The sequence below is a fragment of the Pantherophis guttatus genome, chromosome 3 (genome assembly GCF_059756535.1).
Source record: "Pantherophis guttatus breed Tessera chromosome 3, ASM5975653v1, whole genome shotgun sequence".
NCBI classification, from domain to species: Eukaryota; Metazoa; Chordata; class Lepidosauria; order Squamata; family Colubridae; genus Pantherophis; species Pantherophis guttatus.
Genome location: NC_142065.1, coordinates 40731056 through 40743899, shown reverse-complemented (window position 1 = coordinate 40743899; position 12844 = coordinate 40731056). Strand labels below are relative to the sequence as shown.

General features: G+C 44.4%; 2 protein-coding genes across 2 annotated transcripts in view; both read left to right on the top strand.

The window, feature by feature from the left end:
* TAFA3 (TAFA chemokine like family member 3) overlaps positions 1-12844 on the top strand; it is a 106384-nt gene that overhangs the window by 20029 nt on the left and 73511 nt on the right. The window lies entirely within an intron of this gene.
* On the top strand, positions 1545-5104 carry LOC132710656 (uncharacterized). Its single transcript, XM_087889371.1, has one exon. It carries the CDS (start codon positions 3240-3242, stop codon positions 4479-4481), a length of 1242 nt encoding a protein of 413 aa, XP_087745497.1. The 5' UTR covers positions 1545-3239; the 3' UTR covers positions 4482-5104.

Genomic DNA, 12844 nt, shown 5'->3' with positions numbered 1-12844 from the left:
AGAGATAGCATTCATTTAAAATGGAGAACTAGGTTTATGGAGAGATTTTCATATTTTCAAATACGTGGAAGAAGGGAGAGTGGAACTGGGGCCAGTGGCTGTAATGTCATTGATATAATTTGGCAGGACCCATATGAGTTGAAGAATAACAAGTAGTGTGTTGCCTTGTAACCTGTATTTTTGCAGCCTGGATGTCCCCATGAGAGCTGTGAATTGGCTACTCTATATGCAGATGATAATGCCCGCATTATTCATTCATGTGATAAGCATTTCTCTGACTTGCTCAAGGACAGAGGCTCACATTTCAAATGCCTGGAGGATCTGAGAACATCTGGCTGTATTGACTGACCTTCAGCAGATGGATGAGGCACCCAAACAGGGAAAGGTCGAGGGTGGGGGGAGAATTTTTCATTGTCTTTACTGTTTTGGTTCATGGGCTTCAACAGCGTTCCTTATTGATGAGGCATTTGGAAAATGTGTCTTATTGCTACTGCCCAGTGGTGTAGATACATTACGAGAGAAATGGAAATTGAAACTCCTTTTTGAAAAGAAGCATTTTTTAAAATAAAGGAGTAGTTCAATGCATGTATTAATGTGTGTTTGTAATATACATACAGTGTATATATATATATGTGTGTGTGTGTGTGTGTGTGTATGTGTGTGTGTGTATGTGTGTGTGTGTGTGTGTGAACTGTATGTATACCCCCCACACACATTAATATATACAGGGTGTCAGGGTGTGTGTGTGTGTAGCTGTAGTTATGGGCATCTATCTTATTTTGTTATTATTATTCCATACTGTTTTCTCAACCTAGTCATATTTATTCATGAAAGTGGAAGTAAAACTTCCTGTAACTGGTTACAGTTTTTTCTAGGTTAACAACTTCTGATAGTTTCTATGGAGATTCTGAATCATCCAGGTCATGGTTGTCCCAAAAGTATTTTTCCAAAAGGCAACTGGACTTTCTTGGGTTTTTCCTTGAAAACGTTTCACTTCTCGTTCAAGAAGCTTCTTCAGTTCTTACCTTTGGGACAGGTTTTGACTATAATGAAAATGTGAAAATGTGAAAATGTAAATATCTTTTTTTGTGATAAAACCAAAAATGATCTAGTGGAGTTAGCTTTTGTTACGACACATCAGTTATTCAGCTATGATGAATCAGATTTCAGAGTTATCTCTTCCTACGAGTGCCATAATATGTCTGTAAGAAGTTCATGATCTGAACATGAGTATTGCAACAAGTAGCAAGTGAAAGGCATATTGCTTTGAATGTAGAATATAAGAGAAAGTCTTCTGAACAAAGTAGCTGTTGATAGTCTTATTCTACGTGAATTTGGAAAATTATCCTTGGTGACTAACAATACAGTTGAAATCTATACTATACTGTGCTCTTGTGTGTGTGAGTGAGTGAGAGAGAGAGAGAAAGAAAGAGAAAGATGGATGTTCTACTTCTTGATGAAAAAGAATATGCCATATTGTCTTGTTTCAGAGGATAAGATGGTCTTTCTCCATTGAGAGTGGAGACAGCAGCCAGCGTGGGTAGTGCCCATCCAATCAGCTTGAAGGACTGAGCCTGCCAATTATTCTTAGTCCCGCCTCTGTTGCCGGGCAGGCCAGCTTTTGGCTCAGTCCTTCAGCGCTGGCTGGTGTGTGGGATATTCTCTCTGGCTAAAAGTCTCCTTTTCTCTCTTTCGTGTTGGATTTTTTCGTGTTTTTTGACTTGGACTGTTTGACTGTGTTTTGGTAATTCGATTTGGACTTTGACTGCTTTTTCCTGGCTGACTTGGACCATCCTGACATCGAGTTTAGGAGTTGTGAGTAAAGGAATAGACCTTCGTTTATTTCGATCTCCCCTGGCTCTGCCAGGGGCGTGGGGGTTCCTTGCCCTTGTTTTCTGCCAGGGAGGGCTTTTTGGACATTGATCTTCGAGGGACATTTCCCCCGGTTGCGATTCTCACACCCCTTCAATCAACGGCAGTTTCGGCGGGCGTTCTAACAGCGGCACCCGCCATTTTGAGCGAGAGGAATTTCCCGCCGTTGGGGGAGAGCACTAATTAGCTGCCTGCGATCCTCCCTCTCTCAATCCCTGCCGGATCGCTACTTAACAGGCCATTAAATTAAGTGCAAAGTGTGGAGGGCGGCTGGATTCTTCTGTGGAGCCTCGCGCCCCCTCTTTTGCCCCATTGAATGTATCTGCAGCCTTCGCTAATTACCTCGTGGCCTCTTTAAACAGACCAAGCGGATTGTTCGCTGCATCCTTGCAGCTGAGGAGCTTCGCGCCCCCCTCCCCCGTCTGTGTTTCAGTGGCCCGAATCCGGAGGCTTTTCAAATTGCGCCTGGTGGAGCTTCACGCCCCCCTCCCTCCCTGTAGCAGAGATTTCTTGTTTTAGGCGCTGGCCATCATTGAGAATTAGTGGAGCTTTACGCCCCCACCCGTGTTCTTAATTACAACGGTCACAGGACTGTGGCCTTAATTTGCCTGATTGCTTGTTTAACTATTGCCTCCCATTATTTAACCCTTTAAACGGCCTCCCTCCCCCCACCAATTCTCCAGTTCGTGGAGTTGTTACGCTCCCAATTTAATCTGTTGAGCCTTTGGTTTGTAATATTTAAGAAACAGTTTACACGAGGCCTTTTTTCCTGTGGAGTTACTTTCGCTCCCTGCTATCTGTTCAGAATCGGATTGTTAATACACAGTCTGGTGCGTGGGGGAGGCAGTTCTTGCAACCTTGTTGTGAGCTATGCCTAAGGCCCTTTCAAAGTCTAAGCACGGCCGGAAGGCCAGTGCAAGAATGGTTGGCCAATCAGACTCCACGTCTGTTACCCAGCAATCTACTATGGAAGATTCCAGGTCTCATTCCAGGACTTCTCAAATATCACGTTCCCATCACAAGTCTTCCACTCGTGACTTGTCATCCTCTTCTTCCAAAGTAGAAAAACGTAGAGACAAAGTTTTGACCAGATTATGTGACAAGGCATGTGCCCAACTGTCTTCCTCCTCTCCTCAGCCTCCTGCTCCTTCTAGCCCTCCTCCAGTCACCGTACCCCATTCGCCTACTCCTGACCAGCTGTCTCTGCAAGATTGTCCAGTGACTATTTCTGAGGAAAATTTGTGGGGCCCTGGTTCAGTTCCTCAGCAACCGCCCCCGATCCAGCAACAGTACAGGTGGTTCATTCGTCTGATTCTGTTCATGCCCGCTCTTTGGATCCATTAGTTCCTGCAGATCAGCTACAACAGATGATTGAGGCGGCAGTTCAAAAGTCCTTAGCCGCCCGTTCAGGCCTTTCCAGTCGACAGGGATCAGTAAGAGAGCCTTCTCCCTTTTCAGCGGGCCGTAGTGACGAAGGATGTTCACATTCAGTTCGCTCCGCTTCTCCTACTTCTTCCCATTACAGTCATCCTTCAGCCTTCATTGACGAAGGAGATCCTGATTCTGACCTGTCGGAGGATGAGAACCTTCCCCCGGATCAGCCTGCTTTCACGGGTCTCTTTCCTCAGACCTTGTTCAAATCATTGCTCTTCAAGGCTGTTAATATGGCCCGTTTGTCCTCTCCAAACGCTGATCCGGTACCTCCTCAGTCTTCCTCTGGAGCTTTGGACCCGATGTTCGCGGAACCAGCTAGGCCAGTAACATCCGTTCCTACTCCTCCCCTCTTTCTGGACGTAGTGAAACGACAGTGGGAATCCCCGGCATCTGCTCCCCTATCTTCGTCTAATGGCAAAAGAAACTTCCAAGTATCCTCGGATCTTGAGACTCTTCTTCAGATTCCTTCGGTGGATGCCCCAGTTGCAGCTCTTCTTCCTAACTCCAATATTCCGGGCGAGCCGGACGAAGGTTTCCGCCCTGAGGAACGTAGATCTGATCAAGTTCTTCAAAAGGCCTTTCAAAGTTCCTCCTGGGCGATTAAAGCAACTACTACGGCATCCTTCTTCAATCGAACAACGTTGCTTTGGTTACGTCAGTTGCAAGAAAAGCTGGCCCCCGGAGATACTCGTATCAGACAAGACCTGAATAAAATTGTGGCTGCCGTTCAATTTTCAGCCGACTCTACTCTGAATGCTGCCAGGTTCTCCGCAAAATCGTTGGCTTCGGCTGTCACGGCTCGTCGTTTGTTGTATCTCCGTCACTGGCAGGCTGATGCCAGGCACAAGTGGCGATTGGCTTCGGTTCCCTTTAAGGGCACGAAGCTTTTCGGGGACGCTTTGGACCCCTTCCTCACAGAAACCAGGGACAAAAAGAAGGTGTTAGCAGCTGTTTTCCGGAGAGGAGCGCCCCGTTTCTCTCCTTACCCTTCTCGTTCTTACTCTAGAGGTGCGGATGGGGGGTCCTCCTCTTCTTCTCCCTTTCCCTCATTTAGGAGAGATGGGTCTTTCAGCAGGCAACGGGGGTCTTCCGATAGGTCATTCAGAGGGCGTCCCTTTAACTTCAAGCGGCCCTTTCGAGGGGGAGGAGGTCGTTTCGCCCGTCGCCGTCGCTGATTGCCCTTTGGATCCTCCCATTGGCGGTAGATTGGGTCTTTTTGCCGCTGTCTGGGAAGAATCCACCTCGGATAAGTGGGTCCACGCCACCTTGAAATCTGGGTTGGCCATTGAATTTGTTGCCCCCCCTCCTCATTCCTTTGTTTGCTGCCCGATTTCTCGTAATCCCGCTAGGAGGTCCCTTATGGACTCATCGGTTCAGCATCTCCTGTCTATCAGGGCTATCCAACCTGTGCCTCCCGGTCAGGAGGGTTCGGGATTCTATTCAAGGGTGTTTCTGGTCCCTAAATCTTCGGGGGGGGGTGGCGTCCTATTCTGGACCTTAAATGTTTGAATAGATACGTTGTGTATCGAAAATTTAAAATGCAATCATTAAAGTCTATTCTGGACGGCGTTCGGAGGGGCGATCTCCTCTCTTCCATTGATCTGACTGAGGCCTACCTTCATATCCCTATCCTACCATCCCATAGACGTTTTTTGAGGTTTTGTTATAACGGAGCACACTACCAATATAGGGCTCTCCCATTTGGCCTTTCTTCTGCCCCCCGCACCTTTACGAAGCTGCCTTGGCGGCTCAGCTCCGTCTCCGTTCAGTCCGCCTCCTGTGTTATTTAGATGATATTCTGCTGTTGTCTCCTTCTATGCAACAGGCTGCCTTAGATATTCGTCTGACGGTAGAGACGCTAGCGGCTCACGGCTTCTCTGTTAATTTGGAGAAGAGCCATCTCTCTCCCTCTACTAGGTTAGTGCACTTGGGTGCTCTGATTGACACTCATCAGGGCAAAGTTTTTCTTTCTCCCGATAGGCAGACTAGTCTGAGGCAGTTGGTTTCCCGAGTTGAGGGGAGTCGGGTGGTTTCCCCGTATGTCTTGTCTCAACTCTTAGGTAAGATGATATCCGCAATAGCTATTGTTCCCTGGGCTCAACTTCACGCCAGGGAACTCCAATGGTTTCTCTTGCCTTTGCAGAAGGCTGGCAGAGGCATTTCATCGAAGCCGATCCCTCTTCCTCCTGCGGTACGAAGATCCCTCCGGTGGTGGCGCTCCCCCGCTCTCTCGGCGGGTTGCTTCTTCCTCGAGCCCTTGAGGGTGGTGGTGACTTCAGATGCCAGTCTCCTGAGCTGGGGAGCCCATTGTCAAGGTCAACTGGCTCAAGGGACTTGGACACCCTCGGAAGCTCGACATCCCATCAATTGGCTGGAGCTGAAGGCCGTGTACCTAGCTCTAAAGTCCTTCCACCATCTGGTCTCCGGGACCCACGTCCTCGTCCTCACGGACAACGTCGCCGCAAAGGCTCATTTGAACAAACTGGGGGGCACCAGGTCGAAGTCTCTTCTAACCCTGGCTGTCGCGTTGGGCGTCTGGTCAGAACGCCACCTGTGTTCCCTTCGGGCGGAACACATCTCCGGGGTACAGAATGTTCAAGCGGACTGGTTGAGTCGTCGGCGGATAGACAACGCGAAATGGCGTCTTCTCCCACTCCTTTTCCAGGAACTGTCTCTTCGCTTCGGCCGTCCAGTGATCGACCTGTTCGCGACGCACGAGAACTCTCAACTTCCACTGTTCTTCTCACGATACCCACATCCTCGAGCGGCAGGCGTCGACGCTCTTCGAACTCCTTGGCCGTCGGGCCTCCTGTACGCATTTCCCCCGACGGCCCTCCTCCCCAGAGTCATCCGCAAGATTCTATCCGAGCGAGCAGGAGTGATCCTTGTGGCACCTCATTGGCCTCGGAGACCCTGGTTTGCGGACCTCGTGTCCCTATCGGTGACCCCATCGTGGCGCATTCCTCTCTTGGACAATATTCTCTCGCCGGGCGCCCTGAAGCACCCAGATCCGGCCTGGCTCAATCTAACCGCCTGGAGGTTGAGCGGTGCACTTTGAGGGAGGTACAAGTCCCGGCAGATGTTGTGCATACCTTGCTATCCTCCCGACGGCCTTCTACGGAACGCATTTACTCTGCCACCTGGCGGAGTTTCTGCAACTGGTGTACTCAGGCTGGTGTCTTGCCTCTACAACCGTCTATTATACATATTCTAATGTTTTTGCAGAAGGGTCTCTCCCAGGGTCTCTCTCCTAACACTCTCCGCCGACACATTGCAGCCTTATCTTCGGTACTTACCTGCGGCTCCTTGTCGTCTCTGGCTCAGCACCCTTTGATCCGTCGTTTTCTTCGGGGAGCAAAGAACTTGTGTCCTCCTGTTCTGCATCGCTACCCGACCTGGGATCTTCCTCTGGTCTTACAGTCTCTTACGTCTTCCCCGTACGAACCACTTCGGACTACCAGCCTCAGACTTCTCACCTGCAAGGTTGCCTTCTTGGTAGCCATCACTTCGGCTCGCCGCATATCTGAGCTCGCCGCCTTGTCTACTCGTTCGGACCTTTGTGTTTTCCACGCAGACTGAGTGGTACTCCGTTTGGACCCGACGTTCGTGCCGAAAGTCAACTCTGTTTTCCACCGAGCCCAGGAACTGGTCCTGCCGAATTTCTGCCCCCGGCCCACTCATCCTCGGGAACGTCGTTGGCATTCCCTTGATGTCCGGCGGGCACTGCGAATCTACCTGAAGAGGACGGCTCCCTTCCGTCGTTCGGAATCTCTCTTTGTCTCCTTTTTACCTACCTCTCAAGGCAGTAAGGTCTCTCCTTCAACCATCGGTCATTGGATTCGCCAAACGATTGCCACAGCCTATGATGTTAGATCCCTTCCGCGCCCTTCAGGCTTGACAGCTCACTCCACCCGTAGCGCGGCTACGACGGCAGCTTGGGCCACCCAGGCTTCCTTGCTGGAAATTTGTAGGGCGGCCACGTGGACTTCTCCTAGTCCTTTCATCCGACACTACAAACTCGACCAGTTTGCATCAGCTGAAGCCTCGTTTGGTCGTCGGGTTCTCCAAAGGGTTGTTGCCGGAGAGGACAATGCGGTCCAGCGTGATTCCCACCCGACATCGGGACAGTGAACTTGGGTATGTCCCACGCTGGCTGCTGTCTCCACTCTCAATGGAGAAGGATCGTTGGTCTTACCTGATACGTTCCTTCTCGTTGAGTGGAGACAGCAGCCAGACCCTCCCCTTTTTCTTCTTCAAGCTGGACTCGGCATTTTTCTATTTTTCTGTCTTTGGTTTCTTCTTTGTCCCACACACCGAGTCTGTCTTCCAGTCTTCGCCAAAGCTGGCCTGCCCGGCAACAGAGGCGGGACTAAGAATAATTGGCAGGCTCAGTCCTTCAAGCTGATTGGATGGGCATTACCCACGCTGGCTGCTGTCTCCACTCAACGAGAAGGAACGTATCAGGTAAGACCAACGATCCTTCTCATTTCCTATTATTTTCCTGCAAATTTTGTTGCAAGAACAACTGGGTAAAAACAAATAATATAAAAGTTGTAGAATTTCCAGTGGCCTGCAGGCATACTGGACTTTTGATGGGAAGGTAATAAGTCACCTCCAAGTTTCCTTCTGTAATAGTGAACTGTCTATGACCTTGACAGAGATAGACATCTGATGGCAGATTGACACTTGCAGCTGACAAGGTGTTTAATCTTGCAGAAATAGTGCCAAGGAGAGAAGAAGAAATTATTGAAACACTTGGTTCACCTGTCTCAGTAGATAAAATCACCTGCAGAGGTCAAGAGGTGTTGCCTGAAAAAAGAAAAATAACCGAGATAGTGCTCCTACCTCAACTTGCTCCTGTGATATAACTGTATTTTCTTGTAATCACATAATTCAAAATGACTTCCTTATCCACTAGGTGCAGAGGTACTTATGGGCAGACTTAAATACATTCATATTTCATCAGTCCTGTTTGCTTCTGTGGCAAATGGAAAAATAGATGATTCTTTACCATTTCTTTCAGTCACTTATACACGGACATCTCCTGTATTGACTACTGCAATGCACTCTACATAGGCCTACCCTTGAGAAGTATCCATAAGATGCAGCTGATTTTAAATGTGGTGGGGTGAACAGTTTGGGCACCCATAGAGTTGCACATATAATAATTCTGCTATGTGAACTGCATTGGATGCCAGCTTGCTTCCAGGTGCAATTCAATGTGTTGGCTATCACCTTTAAAGCCCTTTGTGGCCTGGAACCAGGTTACCCAAGGAACCGCCTCATCTCTATTTCACTGACCTATCCCACCTGGTCAGGCAGCAAGGGTTAAACCATTGGTTAAAGAATTTCAACATGTGGGAGCCATGAAGAAAGCTTTCTCTGCCATTACCCCTGCCCTATGGAATATCTTGCCCTAAAAGGCAAGATGAACTCTCTCTCCTAGCCTGCTGGAAGAGTGTCAAGGTTCTGCCAGTTGGCATGGAGGTTTAAGAGTGGCATGCAATTCTGGGGGTGGTTGGTAGGTTCAAGGCATCTCCCCCCTCTGTCTTTTTTAACTTTTCAACTGTTCTTTTTAACTTCATTTTTGTCCTTTTTTAAATTTTGTTTTCAACTCTGGCTTTTATATGATTTTATGGCTTTATTCATAAATAATCCAGAGTCACACAGGTGAGATGGGCAGCATAAAAAATGGATAAATAAACTAAACAAATAAAATTCACTTACAGGTTGTTAGAAAAGAATATAATGAATTTTTGTTTCTTCAGAACTGTTTTTCCCCCAATAATTCTCTTCCGGTGACAATTTTATAACAAAATTCAACAAAAAAAGATCAGAAATGTATTAGACGTTTTGTTTTAACTGATAATGTTCTACCACAGATAAGAGATAGTTGAAGCCTCTTAAGACCACTATAGGCAGTGGTGGGTTGCTACCGGTTCTCCCCAGTTTGTGCGAGCCATAGTGGAGTTGGTGAGGTGAGACCGAAGCAGTTCTCTCTGGCGGTTAGTTTGGCCCTCCTGCCTGCCCCTGCGTTATACATAACCTTATTTTCAGTCGTTTTTAGCCCAGCTGAAAGGTGTAGCAGTGGATTGCCGCATCTCAGCTTTTCCTTAATACACTGCGCTTGTGCAGAGCAAAAGTTTGGCATGCACGCGTGAAGCGTGTGCATGAAGCGAACAGGTGATAACACTGGTTGAAACCCACCACTGAGTATAGGTAAATATTAAAAGTTCCAGTAAGCCACAGAACCTATTTAGATGTAGAATAGTTGTTATTCAGAAGCCTAGGATAACTTAGAAGAGTTCATTTCTGTAATCAGTTCCTGAAATAAAAGCAGATTAAAAATATAGTGAAATATCCTTTTTTGGCTGGTATTATAACAGTTGTTAGAGAGAAAAATGGGGAGGAATTTAAATGTTGCTTGTTTTGAATTTTGTATTAAATCTCTCTACTTCTCACCAAGGACAGAACTCATGTGGTGAATGTGTTCTTTAGTAATGGAAAGTTAGTTAGCATAAGATTCCATAGTCAGCATTAGGTCATGAAACAGAATAGGACTCAACAGCCATTACATAATTCTATTATCTCTTCAGTGTTCTGAATCAGACTTTCACAGACATAATGCATTGTGTATTCTGAGCTTTGGAATATATACTGATAACATTAATTTAAGTTAGATACAGCTTGAGAGCTTTCAATTATGCTGTTTTGATGACATTGGATGAAAGGCCTTCTAATTCTTCCATTACTTACCTCTGGGCAAAGTGTGAATCTTTTCTGAAACTAAGTAATTTGACCCATCAAATAAGATTTAGGGCTTCTTAATGGCTATGTTGACACAATCTACTTAATGTGGTTACCGCATTAGCTCATGTTCTTTATTTGCACTAAATTGAACTATAAATTAAGAATAGGTTATGGTCATATATACACTAAGGCAGAAAAATAGCTAAAATAGTCAAGATTAACCAACCATGGCATCTTTGTCTGACCTGATTAACATGTATGAATATTGCTATTGAAGTAATTCTTCCCAATGATTATTACAACAGTGATTAGATGGAGGAAGGTGCCTGGTACCCTCCAAATGTTTTTGATTACAGGGTCAGTCAGCGCTTATGAGATGTAATGCAAAATATTTGAAGGGCATCTGGATTAGAGCATTGGACCTGACCTGAATTCAAATAATGATCTGCTGTAAAATTAACCACGTGTAAAATCCTGTGAGGCTGGTAAACTCAGGAAAAAAATTGATGTCTGGAAAACTCTTTATTAGTAGTAGGTAGTGTAACAGAATCTTAAAAATCTACCATAGCAATTTCCCATTACTATTTATACCTAGCATAATTAAGGCAAAATTACTCTGAATCTCTTTCTTCCATTACTTCCCTCCTCTGGATTCAAGATTCTCTTCTGTAATGGCTTTGTTTCCTTCTGTCTGTTTCCCCAAACTGTAAGGCATTTCATCAGACCTAGAGTTATTTTCAACCTCCCTTCCTTCCATCAAAGGGAAGTTATAAACATAAGACATAAATAATATGTTGGAAAAGGTTCTACCAGCAGCTAATTTAACCCTTAATTCTTTTAAGGGCAATACATAATACAACTGTATTATTATTCCATTTCAAATGCAATGGGAAGTAAGCATGGCTTTAAAACCTGGCGTGCTCTAACTCAAATCAGTCCTGGAAGAAAAGCTTCATGGGGACTAAATCTGTGTTGGATGCAGCTGTCTTGGCTTTGTTTCTGTTTCAGAAATTAAGATTGGCAGAGCCTAAAAGTACTTCAAAATCATAGATGTTTGGCATGATTCTTATGGCATTAGTTTATGTTAGTTTAGTCTTTTTTGGGAAAAGCTTTTCTATGTTTTTTTCCTGTAGCAGTTTAATGAAACTACTGTTCTAAAATGACAGATTTTAACAATCTGATTCAACCATTGTTCCATTTTCCTAATTTTTTTTTACCAGCTTTGAGAATCTCTGGGATACCCAGGAGATCACCTCTCTATCAGCTGTCCCAGTGATGCTTAGGCTTAGCTGCAGTGTACAGGAACAGGTCCTATGGTGCTTGAAGAGGAAAAGCGATGATAGCTTTTTCCTAGTCTGGCTTCACTTTACTGTTCCCTGGTACTCAGACCATTAATTGCTGCTGCCAGTGTGGAGAGCAATATAGGGTTATCTTTAAAATGTAATGAACACTTCCTGAGATTTGGCATTTACCTGCTGCTTCCGCCCAGGAGTCTCCCCTCTATAGTTCATACCAAGTATCTTAAAGAAACACTCATGATGTTTTTTATTCATAGTGCAATAAATAAAATACATGTCCACATTTAATATGGGTAAAACCCCTGAATTAGCTTGCCTTTTTTTCTGTCAGTGAGATGCATCTTCAGATGAGGCTGGAATCTGTTGCTCCAATATTTCAGGTATTTTCCTAGAAAATATTTATTGGCATGGGGAAGTTTTTGAAATGAATTTCATATAGTGATTCAGTTGTTTGGACTGTGATTCGATTGTTTGCATCTCTACAACATAATGTTATCTAACAATTGTTTGTAGAGGGAAGAAGAGATTTATAGAATAAGAGACACATGAGGTATTTTGTGCTGAGTAGTTTAGTTATCAACTAAATACATCTCTCAGATTTATTTCGGTGACATATTTCAAATATTTTTCTTTACCTTCTTTATGCAGAGATTTTTAATTCATTGAAAGAAGCATTTTATTTGAATTTTTATATTCAAATTTATATTTACATTCAAACTAAAGCTATTTGATTCAAAGATTTACTATGTCAAGCAAGCCTAAACATAATCAGTGTCTACATCTAGATTATGGGAATTGTTTCTAAACCTTTGAGTTCTATGGAATAAAAATCAAGATAAAAATGTAGCCAGTCAGTCAATCAATCAATCTTATATATGTTTAAATGGACAAAGACAACATTTAGAACCATTTATTTCTTAGTTCTCTAGTTTACTTGGTTGCATCAGTGTATATATAGATCTGTATTCATCATACTATTCCATTTTGGGGTAAGAGTATTATACAAAATGCAGAAATGATCTAAGAAATAAGAAGTAAAAAAATAATTAAGATAAGAAAAGGAAACCCAACTAAATCTAGTTTAAATCAGTGCTTCTACTATTCTACTATTATTGCAAACATCCTTCACTCCTTTACACCAATATATTACTTAATACATTGCCTGTTTTTTAAAAGTGCTTTCCTCTTTCTTTTTGAAAATCTAACCATCTCTATCCAATCATAACTTTTTCAGCCTTCCTTTTCCTCTCAACCTATTCATTTTAATGTATGTGTATATATGGGTTATGTGTGTGTATAATTTGTAACTTTTATATAATAGATACTCATCTCACTCTCAATTTTTTTTACAATTTTATTCTCATTCATTCTCTCTATATGACCAAATCACATCAGTATGCTTCTTGGATTCTTGCTGCTCACTTTTCTATTCATTCCACATTATATTTAATCCCTCACTTGTTGTTTTCAAACACACACTTCTTAAATTA